The sequence below is a fragment of the Rhinatrema bivittatum genome, chromosome 18, assembly GCF_901001135.1.
Source record: "Rhinatrema bivittatum chromosome 18, aRhiBiv1.1, whole genome shotgun sequence".
Lineage (NCBI taxonomy): Eukaryota > Metazoa > Chordata > Amphibia > Gymnophiona > Rhinatrematidae > Rhinatrema > Rhinatrema bivittatum.
In genome coordinates this window covers 26,034,510-26,048,638 of record NC_042632.1, presented here as the reverse complement: position 1 = coordinate 26,048,638, position 14,129 = coordinate 26,034,510, and the positions used below count along the sequence as shown (strand labels likewise).

General features: G+C 42.2%; 1 protein-coding gene across 1 annotated transcript in view; it reads left to right on the top strand.

Annotated features, from left to right (window-relative positions):
* Positions 1-12,665, top strand: part of GABRA1 (gamma-aminobutyric acid type A receptor alpha1 subunit) — a 175,630-nt gene extending 162,965 nt beyond the window's left edge. Inside the window, exon 9 of the mRNA XM_029584084.1 lies at positions 11,208-12,665. Within this exon, the coding sequence (XP_029439944.1) occupies positions 11,208-11,516 (309 nt within the window). The 3' untranslated portion in view covers positions 11,517-12,665. The remainder of the gene's footprint in view (positions 1-11,207) is intronic.
* The last annotated feature ends 1,464 nt before the right edge of the window (positions 12,666-14,129 follow it).

The following is a 14,129-nucleotide window of genomic DNA, read 5'->3' as shown; positions in this document are numbered from 1 at the left end:
GACCCCCCAAGCTGGCCAAAAGTCCCTGGGGGTCCAGCGGGGGTCTGGGAGTGATCTCCTATGCTCCTGACATCGGGGGACAAAAAACAAAATGGCGCCGGTGCTACCTTTGCCCTGTCATATGACAGGGCAAAGGTAGCACCGGCGCCATTTCTACAATGCACCGGAGGCCCGAGAGTAAAAGATCACACCGGGACCCCCCCTCTGGACCCCAGGCAATTTAAGGCATTTTGGGGGGGTTCGGGAGGGTGGGGGATTTATTTTAAAGGGTCGGGGTGGGTTTTAGGGATGTTTTAGTGTGCCGGTTTTCCCGCCCTCCCCCGATTTACGATTTACACGATGTTTAAAAAAACAAAACCACGACGATCCGATTCCCTCCCCCCCTCCAGCCGAAATCGACCGTTAAGACGATCGATCACACGATTCACATCTCTAATGCCTAGTCAGCAGCACCAGTGGTGTATAGTATGCTCTATCATGATGAACAATGTTTGCTTGCATGCAACGAGATGTAGGTCTTTTCACCTCTCTAGGGTGACCTCTACCAGAATTAATGTGTCAGACAAAATTGGGACCTGAGAAAAAAGAAATTCTGAAAGGAAATACAAAGGCAATTATCCATTTACCAACTGCTCTTTCTGTTTTGCAACTACTTAAAAGAAGACAGAAAAAATTAAGGCCTAGATTTACTAATCTGGAGTTAAGGTACTTTCGTGAATTAAACAGCGAGTAACATGCGTTAAATACTGTTTATAATGCACTATTGCCATATCTCGGCATTATCGTGCAATATTATGTAATATACCAGATTTCCTCCCCTTGGGGAAGCAAGCTGATTTGCATATATTTTCATGCATAACATTTCCTAATGCATGCAAAATACCTTATGCATAGGCAATCCTATGTTAATAAAATAACAGCTGAATTAGGAAAAAAAAAAGGCAATCCCATTATTTTAGTGCATTTGAGGGAAGTATAGTTATTTTCCCAAGGGAGAATCAGGGCTCTAAGATGGGTCCCCAATGGTCCCATGGGAAATTTAAAGGACCAAGGGATCTGAAACCAGAGCTGTAGCATGCCTATGGCCAATATGGCCATAGGTACCACTACCGAAAGGTACCATAGTGCTGATGACATCATTCAGGCACCGGTAGCCAGGAGGGAGGATGAAGCCTGTGCTGCAAGGCTGCGATCCTTTGATTTTTCAGGAGCAGGGAGGGTGAGTGAGGGGATTGTGGCAGCACCACAAGGATGAGCAGCATTAAGGAAATCATGCAATGTCCACCTGCAGTGATTGTGGGTGAGAAGGTGTGGGAGAGGGAACAAAACTTCTAGAGACTGGGAGGGGAGAAGGGCCTTGGGGACAAGATTTCTGTGGAGTAGGGGGTTGGGAGGGGGAAAGGAGGCTGGGGAGCAAGGTTTCTGGGAAATGAAGGTCTGGGAGGGGAGGGGGATTGTTGAGCAATACTGCTGGAGAGTGGTGTTTCTGGCATGGGAGAGGCATCTGGGAAGCAAGACATCTGGTGGGAAGAGGGGGCTATAGAGTAAGACTATTGTGGAGTGAGGTTTCTGGAATGGGAAAGGGGTCTGGAGAGCAAGACTCCTGGGGAGTGTGGTGTCTGGGCTTGGAGAGTAGAGTAAAGGGGAGCAAGACTGTTATGGCCGCCGGCCGTGGCGGGTCATGACCGGGCCCAGCCACTCACCCACACCATCGTGTCACTCCCGAAGTACCTACAGAAGCTGGCAGCCATCCTCGATGCTCTCTTCGCGGCAGTTGCCGCTGCTGAAATTTAGCCGCGTCTGTCGTCCTCCTGCGTGCTGACTCCTCCCCTGCCGGGCCTTCCTAGAACTGTGCCTGCGGCTGAAGCACTGGATTTAAAGGGGCCACAACAGGAAATTGTCACGGCCCCTCCCTGGGGACTCCTCCTCCTGGATTGCTGTTTAAAACAATGTCTGCCCTTTAGACCTTGCCTTGGTTTCTTGGCTCCTGGTTCCGTGTTGCTCCTGAGTTCCTGTTCCTGTGCTCTGCTGCCTGCCCTCCTCAGACCTGTTCCTGTCCTCCTGTCTGGTTCCTGTTTCTGCTCCCTTCCTCCTTGAATGATACTTCTGGCTTTGACCCCTGGACCGGCTTCCGACCATTCTTCTGGCTTTGACCCCTGGACCGGCTTCCGACCATTCTCCTGGCAAAAATGTCTGGACTGGCCTCCGACCTCCCTCAGGTTTTCAACCTCAGACTATATATATTGACTTTTCTTTTGCCCTCACAGAGGTCCACCTAAGTCCAGCCGGCCCCACGTACTCAAGGATTCAACCCAGGAGGAATGGGGCTGGTACTGGTGAAACTCCAGCCAGCCCTCGCTTCAGTATAGCCTTGCCTTCCAATGGTAGGGACCTGTGAGGGTCTTCGCTCTCAGTTGCGCCAACTCTACCTCGGACTAACAAAGACTGCTCGGGAGTTAGCGGTCCGAGAGTGGAGACGGTGCTTGGGAGCAAGAGTGCTGGGAAATTGAGGGTCTGAGAGGGGACAGGAAGTTGGGACAAAGAGTGCTGGAGAGTGGGGGAAGGGGTGCATGTGTATGTGAGAGAGAGAGCGCAATTGTGTATGTGTGTGGGAGACAGAGAAAGCATCTGGTGGGAGAGAAAGCATGTGCATATGTGTATGAGAGAGCATGTGTGTATGAGAGTGAGAGAGAGCATGTGTATATGTGTGTGGGAGACAGAAATAGCATGTGTGTATGTGTGAGAGACTGACCCCACTTCCTCTATGCCCATTAATCCATTACAATTTTAGGGCATCCAGAAATCAAAAGTTCCCAGGTATTGATAATGGTGGATTTTTTAAAAATCCTTATTAGTTTTAATTATTGGGTGTTATTTGATGTATAATTTGAAATATTTTATTGGTGTTTGGCAAATTTTTATGAGTTTTTAATTATTGAATGTTATACTATTTATTAGTTTGGAATTATTCATTTTATTGTATGATTTTACTAATTTTATTGTTTTATGAGGAATGGTAATGCTTCTGTTTCTCTATTGTTGCAGTTCATATAGAATTTGTTTTGTTGTGGTTTCCAGTTCAGTTTTTGTCTGTACATTTCTATTTATACTTTATGGTCTCTTTATTCTGTATTTGAGGAACTATCTGTGTTTTGCATGTGTGACTGAAGTGAGGTATTCCAATCTATAGCAGCTTGGCTTGTTCTGTTTTCCTAGTAGGGGGTGTAATGGTGTTTTAGTATGTTGCAATATTTGCAATGTTAACTTTCATAGGTAGAGTTGTTGCTGTTTGAGTGCTGGCAGTTAATGTTGTTTTGATTATAGAAAGTTTATTGCATTGTAATTTTGGCTCTCTGAGGGCCATGCCCATGCCCAAGATGCATTACAGAAGGCCTAATATCATATGAGCTCCAAGTGTCCCTTGCTTTTTTGCATGGTTTTCTGTTTGGCACCACAGCACTGCATGTAAATATATTACACATATTGTAAGTGCTATTTTAACCTCGGAAAACTGTGCTTTGATTGTCCTTTTTCACGAAAAATCTATTATTATAAATGCATAATTTTTAATTGTTTGTGAGGAACATGTGATGGTCTGGGGGTACAAGGTTGTAAGGTTTTCCTAGGGCATCGTCCATGGGCATTGCTGTACAAACATTTAACAGTCTCCCAGCTCATGGTGTCATGTGTTGTGTCATGGGTGAGGGCGCAGTTTTTCACCTGACCATAGGGGGTCACATTGCCTGGCTATGGCTCTGCCTGAATCACCCCCCAAAGATCAAAAATCACCCCAGAGGTCTTTGGAGACACCCGCTGGCTCCCCCTCCCACACCACTGCTCCCTTCCCCAACTCCTCCACTTTATCCAAAAAGTGGCTCTTTATCATTATGATGCCTCCATCAACCCCATCCCTTCCCCCATCCAGATAATAAAAAAAAATCCCTGAGGTCTAGTGGTTCCCCTCAAATAAAAAATAAAGTACCCTGACAATCTAGGGGGAGCCGCTGGACCCCACATCCCATCACGAATCCCCTGTACCTCGAACTGAAATCATTGGCCTTCAGTGGGGGCCCTGGAGCCTTTTCAAAATGGCACCAAATACTGAAATCAACTTAATCTAAAGGACCCAACTGTTCAAATAAAGAGCTACGTTGCGTCTTACACTAGCCACATTTTCAGTCAGGAGTGACAGAAATATTTTTGTTAAATATTGCATTCTACAGCACATGCTGGAAGGAAGAAATTGTTTAAGAAACTCTCTCATGTTCAGTTTCAGATAAATATTAAATACCACTAAACTTAACAGATAGTGCACCTCAGTTCTCAGCTATGGGAATGGCTGAAGCACCGAGCCTTCTTTTCCCTTTGTACAAGACAGCATTTGTTCTGTCTCTGTTGTGAATGTTCCTTGTCTTTTAATTCACTCCTTATAAAAATTCACCCTGATTGCTCCTTTTAGGGAATTTTTGCATATTTAACTTTATTTAGAGCAATGCTTTGCTTTCTGTAGCCTGCTCAATCCAACACAGGCTTCTTAAATCATAACATGCTTCTTACGTGGAAGCTGACATTTGTTTCCAAACAGGTTCTGCTTTTACAATCTGTTACAGAACCTTTATCAAAAAAACAATAATAATAATTGTTGGTTCCCAGGAGTTTCCTCCTGCTCCTTTGGGCTTTCACTTCAGTAGCCTGTCCTGGGGCTGTGGTACCTTCAGCCTACATTTGCAACTACCCAGGTTTTCTCCTCCCGCCCATTTTGAATCCTCCGTTCTGCTTGTCCACTCAATTCATCGCAGTGACAGTCCTCTGCCAGGGGGCCACGGACCATGACCTCCTCCGGGATCTTACATTTGTACTCCAAGTCTGGCCATTAAATGTTGCTGTCCTGAGATGACCTATCCAAAGGCTCTAGATAGTGTCCCCCAGTTCTTGCTTGCCAAAGGCATGGAAGCTGGATGCAGGAACCCAGCCAATCTCTCGCACTGCCGCCGAGGCATCAGTCCAACAACATCTTGTTGTTGGCTGGAGAGCAGGGACTAGGTTTAAATAGTTGGCTGGAGAGCAGGGACTAGGTTTAAATAGTCCCTGCTGGATGACATCAGGGAGGAATCGCGGGAACATTTCCTGCCACAGTTCCTTTAAGACCCGACATGGGGTACTCCTAGGTTGCAGCTGGCCTTGGAGGATTGGTGGTGTTTCCGATGGGCCTGGGGAATCGCGGCGGCGTCTTCCCGCCACAGCAAGAGAAGATGATTCAGCTGCGGGGTCCCGATGGGTAAGTGAGGCCGGCCATGTGTTGCTGCAGCTGGCGAATGTAATAGGATGGAACAGCCTAGGGGGCACTCCATGAAGTTAGCAAGTAGCACATTTAAAACTAATTGGAGAAAATTATTTTTCACTCAACGCACAGTTAAGCTCTGGAATTTGTTACCAGAGGATGTGGTTGGTGCAATTAGTGTAGCTGGGTTTAAAAAAGGTTTGGATAAGTTCTGGGAGGAGAAGTCCATTAACTAATATTAATCAAGTTGACTTAGGGAATGGCGTCTGCTACTATTGGCATCAGTAGCATGGGATCTTCTTAGTGTTTTGGGTACTTGCCAGTTTCTTATGGCCTGGATTGGCCACTGTTGGAAACAGGATGCTGGGCTTGATGGACCCTTGGTCTGACCCAGTATGGCAATTTCTTATGTTTCTCAACAGTTTAAAATCGCGTTCTTTGCACTTTGAAAGCTAGTTTCATTTTGCAATGCGGACCTTTCTCGCCATCTCAGGCTCAGGGGCTGTTTAAATAGACACATAATTGGTCATCTCTGAGCTCCCATTTGCTGCTCATTTTTTTTTTTTTTTCTGCAGCCAGTCAGAAAAAGCAGGATTTTAAGACTTCCCTTTCCATTACAATGTATTTGGCCTGCCTGTTTCATACCCTTTAACTTTCCATGTAGACCAGTTAATCTAGCAGCAAATGCCTGGCCCACTGGATATTAATAGGATTCGGGAACGATAGGATATTGGATACATTTCACAATATATTGTAGAGAGCCCTAAGTACAATGCATTGTAGCTACAATGTTACAAAGTAGGGTAAAGCTTACCTGCATCCCTCCCAGGATCATGACAGGCAGAAAACACATTACACCATTATTTAATTTGGAGAAACTGTCCATGACTTTATCAGGTGACCTGACATGGGAATCTAATTGGATGTTCAAGGTTTTCTTACCTACTAATCTCACTTCACCCCTTATTTATTTATTTATCTATTTATTACCCACTTATTTATTTATTTCTGTATATTTATTTATTTCTATTTATTATATTTTTGTGCCGCACAATAACAAAAGCAGCTTGCGCAATAGAACATCCATGATAAAATCAAAACTTTCTCAACAGAAAGGGCAATAGAATTACAGTTCATATATGGTTTTCTATTTATGTCACCCTTAAATGGTCTACTGTTCAATCTCCATCAGGAAATGCAAGCTGAAAAAGACAAGTTTTCAGCTTTTTAAAAAAATGATTTCACTTAGGTTGTTAAGGGAAAGCTTCTGATAAAGAGATCTACAGCTCAGGAGCAGCAACTGAAAAGGATCTTTTATGGGTCTCAGAGAGTCTTGCATATTGTATGGATGCTGCCTCCAGAAGCCGTCTTTGTGTGGACCTCAATATTCTTGAAAGATTAAAGACTATCTTATGTTAAACTTTTGCAGTTAAGGGAGCCAATGCAACTCTTGTGATATTGGTGATATATGCGCTCTTCTATTAATTCTAGTTATTAAACAGGCAGTGGAATTTTGAAGGAGCTGAAGAACAATGTGTAAAGCATTGCAGTAGTCCAACCTAGGTAAAATCATCATCCAGATTGAAAGTCATTTTTAGTGAGCAATTTTTAAAATGGACAATAAATTTAGTTTATAATAATCAGTTTTGATTACAGCAGCAATCTGAGATGAGATCATAAATTCCCTGTCTAAAATAATTCCTAAGCTTTTCACCTGTGCCGTGTCTGGAATCTGCACATTTTCAAACTTAATAAAAGCAGGACATTTGGGAACAATTGAGCTGGTCCTACTAGAACTCCACAATATCATTACCTCTGTTTTGCTAACCTTAAGGGCTGGCCCATTATACATCAACCTTTTCTGGTGGTATCCTGCATTGCTTTGACAGCACTGCTAGTAATGTAAGCTAACAGCACTGCTGTCAGAAAATAATCTGATAATAATGCTGCTGGTAGCTTAATCTACTAGTGTTATTGTTAAAAAGTCCTTGCTGGATGCCACTGGGAGCAGTATGATTGTGTCATGCTCCTGTTGGCCAGGGAGATGTTCATTTGGGTTGGAGTTATGGATGGGATGGAGCTCAGAGGTTGCATATATTTTTTTGGATTCAGGAGGGAGTGGGAATGCTTCTTGGGTGATAGGCTCACGATTTTTAAAATATCATTGGGGGACTTATGGGGGAGGGATCTTTGAGTGCTATGCCCGACAAAAGATTTAGGAGGTCATTTTCAAAAGCGATCGCAAGCGAAAAGTCCCTTTTTGCGTGCGATCGCTAAATGGGGCGGAGTTGGCTCCCGGAAGAGGAGGAGTCGGGGCAGCACCGGGGCCGACGCTGCGCAGACATCGCTGGCGGCAAAAGGTAAGGACCTTTTAACGCCGCCAGTTTTGTGCTGAACAACTACACCTTTTATGGTGTAGTTATTGGGTGCGAAAGCCGGCAGCCAGCTTTCTCAGGCCCGCCCCCCGCTACCGCCGGATTTTCTAAGCTCTGCGACCTTAGAAAATCCAGCTCTCAGTGATCTACCAGGGTGGGGATGTGAGCTTGCACTTGCAGCAACTTCAGTAAGTTTAAGCCCTCACCCCTGGAATGCCTTTTGTTTTAAATAAGAATAAGTTTTAGATGGATAATGATTCACCCGGCTAAAATGTGTCCAGTCAGTGGAGGGAAGAGGAACATTTAAACCCCAGGTTTGTCTGGCTAAGTCCCAAGCTTTGAATATTGACTTCCACATTTAGGAGGTAATCTTCAAAAGTGTTACATGCCTAAAACTGGGTTTTCAAAAACTGCTACTTTAATCGTGTCAGCTCTTTGAAAATTCACTCCCCAGGGCTGAAGTTTTAAAAGGTTTACTTTTATGTACACAAATGGACATTGTTTGAAAGTTGCTACAATATATGCTGCTTTTATATGAGTAACTCCTTTGCAAATTACCTCCCATAGGGGTGAATTAGCACGGAAGTCAGTCCAGCGCCTGCCATGTGCATTTTAAAAGTCACCCGCATACGCACACAGAATTTTTTTTTTTAAAAGGAGCGAGGTGTGGGCTTGGACTGGGTGGGGCTTGGGCATTCCAGGATTTATGAATGAAACCAGCGTGTAAACACTTTACACGCCGAAGCAGGTGCCAGGGTCCCCTATCACTTCTGCTATGGACGGTGTGCAAGACCTAAAACAAAAAAACAAAACTAGGCTAGTCAGTGGGGTTTTAAGGGTAGGGGCTAACAGTGTAAAAGGGAAGCTAATTAACTAGGAGGGGGTAGAAAATCCTATCCTTTACCTGTGCGAACTGGGAACGAACTAGGTAAATAGGTAATTGTGGCGGCACGTGTCTACTATAATCCCTTCACTTAAGTGGTAGAAGTGGCCTTTGCGCGCACATGCGTGCGCTCATATAAAATTGTGCATGCATGTATGCACGCATTGCCTATTTTGTACCATGCACACGCATATGCGCGCATGCTATAATATGGATGAGTCCTTTGGTGTGAGCCAAGGGACGTGCGTACATGTGCACCCACGCGGATGTTTCAAAATTACCATCTCTGTGTTAGTTAAATAATTGTCATAATAAGAAAAGCAGACATTCGGTATTAAAAGCATGCATTCCAGGTGTTAACAACCTTAAATGATCCTGGGATGTACAGCCAGACAAAAGGAGGAAGGCTAACACCTTCAGAACTATAGGCAAATTGAGTCACAAGGAGAAGAGATGACTGTCTCAGGATCACCCATGGAATAAATGGGTGAGGAGATATATTTACTCTTGTGAGTTTTTATGCATGCTATAGCCCACTCCCTGTTGTTTAAAATTGTTGTCCAAGAGAAAAGACTTGGAGGAGATTGCTATGTGCATGATGAAACCCAAGACTTTTAGAATAACTAGCCAAAACTTGTGTTGTCTAAGTACTATCTTTCATACACATTCAGGCCAATTCAGTAGGGTGCGCTCAGGCCGAGCGCACTGTTAGCCCCCGTTTAGACGTGCTTTTTCGATGCGCTATTATTACCCCTTATACGGTAAGGGGTAATAGCGCGTAGAAAACGCGCGGCCGACCCCCCCGAAACTAATAGCACGCATCACATGCGAATGCATGTTGATGAGCCTATTAGTTAGTCACGCTCAATACAGAAAGTAAAATGTGTGGCCAAGCCGCACATTGTACTCTCAGAAATTAACTCCTGCCGGCAGTGGGCAAGTGTATAGAAAAGCAGAAAAAACTGTTTTCTGTACACCCTCCGACTTAATATCATAGCGATGTTAAGTCGGAGGCCCCAAAAAAAAACTCTTAAAAAAGAAAATATATATATTCCCGCGGCCCGCAGGTTGGAAAATGGACGCTCAGTTTTGCCGGCATCTGTGTTCCGAACCTGTGGCTGTCAGCGGGTTCGACAACCGACACCGGTAAAATTAAGCGTCGGCTGTCAAACCCGCTGACAGTCGCCGCTTCTGCCAATAAGGAGGCGCTGGGCGCGCGTAGGGAGAGTGGGCGCTCGCCTCGGAGCGCCGGCTCTCCCACGCAGTTTACTGAATCAGCCTGATAGACAACCCAAAGGCTTGGGGGTGCCTTAAAAATCTTATTGGGAAGACTAGATGATCTTTATCTACCATTATTCACTATGTTTCTTTGTTACCACATTCTGGTGAAAGGTACTGTGTGAAACAGCTCATGAGCTAAGATATATAGCTGTGCACTTCTACACATTTCAGTAAAATCTTCAATACAGCAGATTACAGTGTGCAAACTGTTGGATTCAATGGCATGGTTTCATGATGTTGCCTAACCAAACTCACTGTTTGCTTTTTGTATTAATTTAGAATCAACAGCAATAAAACTAAAAACAATACTCGTACAACACTTAAGATTTCTCAGCTAAGAACAAAATAAATAATCTAAATTTAAAAAAAAATAATAAATCCCCATTTGTGATTCCAGTTGCAAAATTTGCCCATTACTCAAGTGGGGGATTGCCAACCCTTATCACAATAATTGAAACCTAGGAAATTGGCATGAAAATGGGGATTGCTGTTTCCTAGCCAAAATAAAGAGATCCAAGGAAGGTCCAGTTAAAGAGATCCAAGGAAGGTCCAGTTTACAGTATCATTTAATATATATTGTAAAAGAAGCTGTGCTAGATCTGTGAAGCTCACCTGTGTGTTGGGTCTTCTTCCTGGAGGATTAGCAAAGTTTGCTCTCTGATTGAATGATTATGATTATTCCACCCTTGTCCAATGATTTTAGTTAATAATATGCACAATCATGAGGGTAACTTTCTAACACCCCATATAAGTAAGTTAGTAAATATGCTCCTAATTTACACCAATTTTCAAAAGTTCCACACATACTTCCACATTTTATAAAGTAGGCAGGCAACCTCAAGCCCCTCCCCAGTTTGCTCCGCAAATTGCCTCCACTCAGTGTGGGTGAATTTACAAGGAGTGAGCTAAGTATCATTCTTGGGGTTTGTCTTTATTTCTGGTTGCTCTATGTCTTTATAATGAATTGTATTTGCAAATGAACTTTAATATATATATATATATTTATACTAATATGAACTTAGTTTCTATTTGTAGTCTATAGACTAATGCAATTAGACTACATGATTAACGGTCCTACCAATTTTGTGCTATTTGCTTTGTAAGTTGATCAGGGGAATTCTGATTTTGTTTTGTTAGTCTACGGTTTTACCGATAATATTATTTAGCAAGCTTGGGCAATATGCCTAAGCTTACAAGTGAACATGAAATATATGTATGTTTACCCATACATTGAGCAGGCAGTTTTATGGAAGGCATTTCTGTGTGTAAAACATTATTTTATGGCACAGAAATCTCTTTTGAAAATTAGTCCCAATATTAATGTCATACAACAAATACAGTTAGGATAATAAGTGTATGCTTAATGCTTATGTGTTTGTTTCCCCAGCCCAAAAAAGTGAAGGATCCTCTTATGAAGAAAAACAACACATACGCTGCAGCAACAGTGAGCTATACACCTAATATTGCAAGAGACCCTGGATTAGCCACCATTGCGAAAAGCGCAGCAATAGAACCAAAAGAACTGGAACCGAAACCAAAACCGGCAGAACCCAAGAAAACCTTCAACAGCGTCAGCAAAATTGACCGACTGTCAAGAATAGCTTTTCCCTTGCTTTTTGGCACCTTTAATTTAGTCTACTGGGCCACATATTTAAATAGAGAGCCAGCCAATATAGCCCGTACTCCACCTCAATAACCCTATTAACCCCTACAATTTTTCTTATGTTTTTGTTTGGTTTTTGCACTGGGAATTACCTTCCTTTTCCAGTACAGAGTAACTCCCAGTGACTGCATTGCTGCTGTCTTAAAGAAATTGAAGGTTTCCTCCTGAAAAATCTACTGAAAACAAAAAAAAAAACCCCAACCCTCATCCTATAGGCAATGATTGGTGCACATGCACCCTGGAACCCTGATTCTGAGACAGAGCAAGAAGATCTAGTAGCAGAGATATTCCAAACGCCCAGACGTAAATAGCATTGCTGACTGCCCCAACAGATGTGAGTCCAAAAAAAAAAAAAAGTTTTATCTGGAACAGCTAAGGATTAAACCGGATTTTTCATTATATTATTATAGTGTATAGTATGCTCTCATTATAATATTATTATTCCAGACTTGTGAACTGACGTTACATAATCAGAGCAGTGAAGTCGACTTTTCCTCTCTACCAAATGGTAGCATGTCCTAATCCATTTTATCTCCCACACTGTCTTGGATACAGATAAATTGTTCCCCCATTTCTTAGTTCTTAAGTATGCTTCCCTTGCTCTCAATGATGGTTAAAGCAAAGAAAAAGGAATAAAAGAGGATCCGCTCGTGCTGTTTCCAGCTGAAAAGCAGTTGAGCCATTTAGTTTACTGCTGTCAGGATGCTTGATTTACATTGTAGTCTAGTGTTGGCTGCCTGAATAATTTGCTTCATACCTGGATTTATTGGATTATTAATAGATTTTACAAATTTGCACACCTTTATGAATTCTCTCGTCAGGTTTTAATTTGGTTAGTAAAATGCCCAACTGTTTTAATTGATCCACCTTACTCTCTTAAGTTTTAGGGTAAAGCTTGCAGTTCTCTCTCAGTTATTTAACCTCGAGTGACTAATTGGCCATATGCAAATAAAGTTTATTACTGGTAGTTGGCAAAGCAAAGACATTCATAAGCTTACCGAGTGTTATAGTATGTAGAACTTAAGGGTGTACAAATACTTCAATGCAGAAGCGCAGTAGGTGAATTGTAGTTTGGTTCTCTTCTGTGAAAAATCCCAGTTAGACTGAATTTTCCATGCCATTTACACACACACAATGCTGCGGGTGCTGCTGCTCTTTTATAAAAGATCCCAGAAAAGTGCACACACAGCTCAGTTACCTTTGTACTTTTATGCAAATTACAGATTGGGATTCCTTGGGGGGGGGGGGCAGAATTTGTGTTTGTACTCTTCGGTTTCAAAAAAAGTAGGCACACAAGCTAACCTGCACAAGTTACACCCTTCAAAACGGGGGTGTGACCTCGTGCCTTTTAATTTGCGCACCTACTGGGACAATTAACCAAACATTTTCCAAACAAACCTCTCTGCAGATTTTAGCCCTCCTCGCTCAATAAATTACTCTCACTGCGAGAAGCAATTCAGAGGCAAAAATCCACAGCAGTCTTTTTTTTTGAAATGGCAATGCTGCTGGCAAAGGATGCTAAAGACAATTTGCCACCAGTGCAGCTTTTTAAAAGAACACTCAAGTCTGCAAGGCCCAGATTGTCTGGAATTTCCCTCTCACTGATTTACAAATCTAGATTATTTTTAAAGGGTCTGCATATGCTTTGCAAATCTCGTTGGCCAAAACACATGCACTTAGTTTTACTGGGGGTGGGGCAAGAAGAGAATTGTCACCCTTTTAATTTATATCATGCTTTAGAGTAGAAAAAAAAAGTCACTTGACTGCATTGTGATGAGGGATTTCATTTGTTACTTTGTTTTATATAAGAAAGAAAACATGGATTGCAAGCTCTAGATATGTCGATTGTATTCTTTTATAAAACAGCAAAAAGCTTTAGATTCAGATATGTGGATAGCTGGAAAACATACTATCGTCTTTAATATGTAAATATAAAGCATGAGATTGTACCTTTTTTTAACATTGTATTAATTTCTTATTTATTTATTTGTAAAGTTTGGTTCATTAACCTCTGGAATAGCTTTTATTTCTCTTCCCGCTCAATATATTGTAAAATGCTCTGGAAAAGTACTTACAGCCCACCTAGGAGATCAGTTCTCACAAAGAGTCTGCTCAGGTCACAGAGAAATAATATTGTTTTGATTTTGTTGGGTAGGCAGAATACTTTTCAAAATAGAAAAAGTAATTTAAAAAATAGACATCTGTATATTACTAAATGCTCTATCGGCTAATATATAACTCTTATGATAGGTAATGTAATATATGTAGCATTAAATACAGAAAACTCATACACAAAGGATTGTACAGGAAAATCAGTTTTATTATGTAAACTTAATACATTTCATTTTTACTGCAGCAATATCTTTATAGGAATACTATGTAAGGGCTTTAATACAAGATGTCCATTTTGCAGGTTTTGCATTCCCTATGATTGGATTCTAGTCAGCTTTATTGACACTAAAGATGTGTCTTAAGTTATACTGTCAAGGAGGAAATAACAACCAAACAGGACACAGCTTTCACTATATCTCACACTCCTTCTCCTTCGAGGAGATGGCATCTTCTGCTTGAGAAATTTCCTGCACAATCTAACATTTGACACATAAATGGTTTTAGCTTTTCTGAATAAAGCCTTTGGGAGATGTA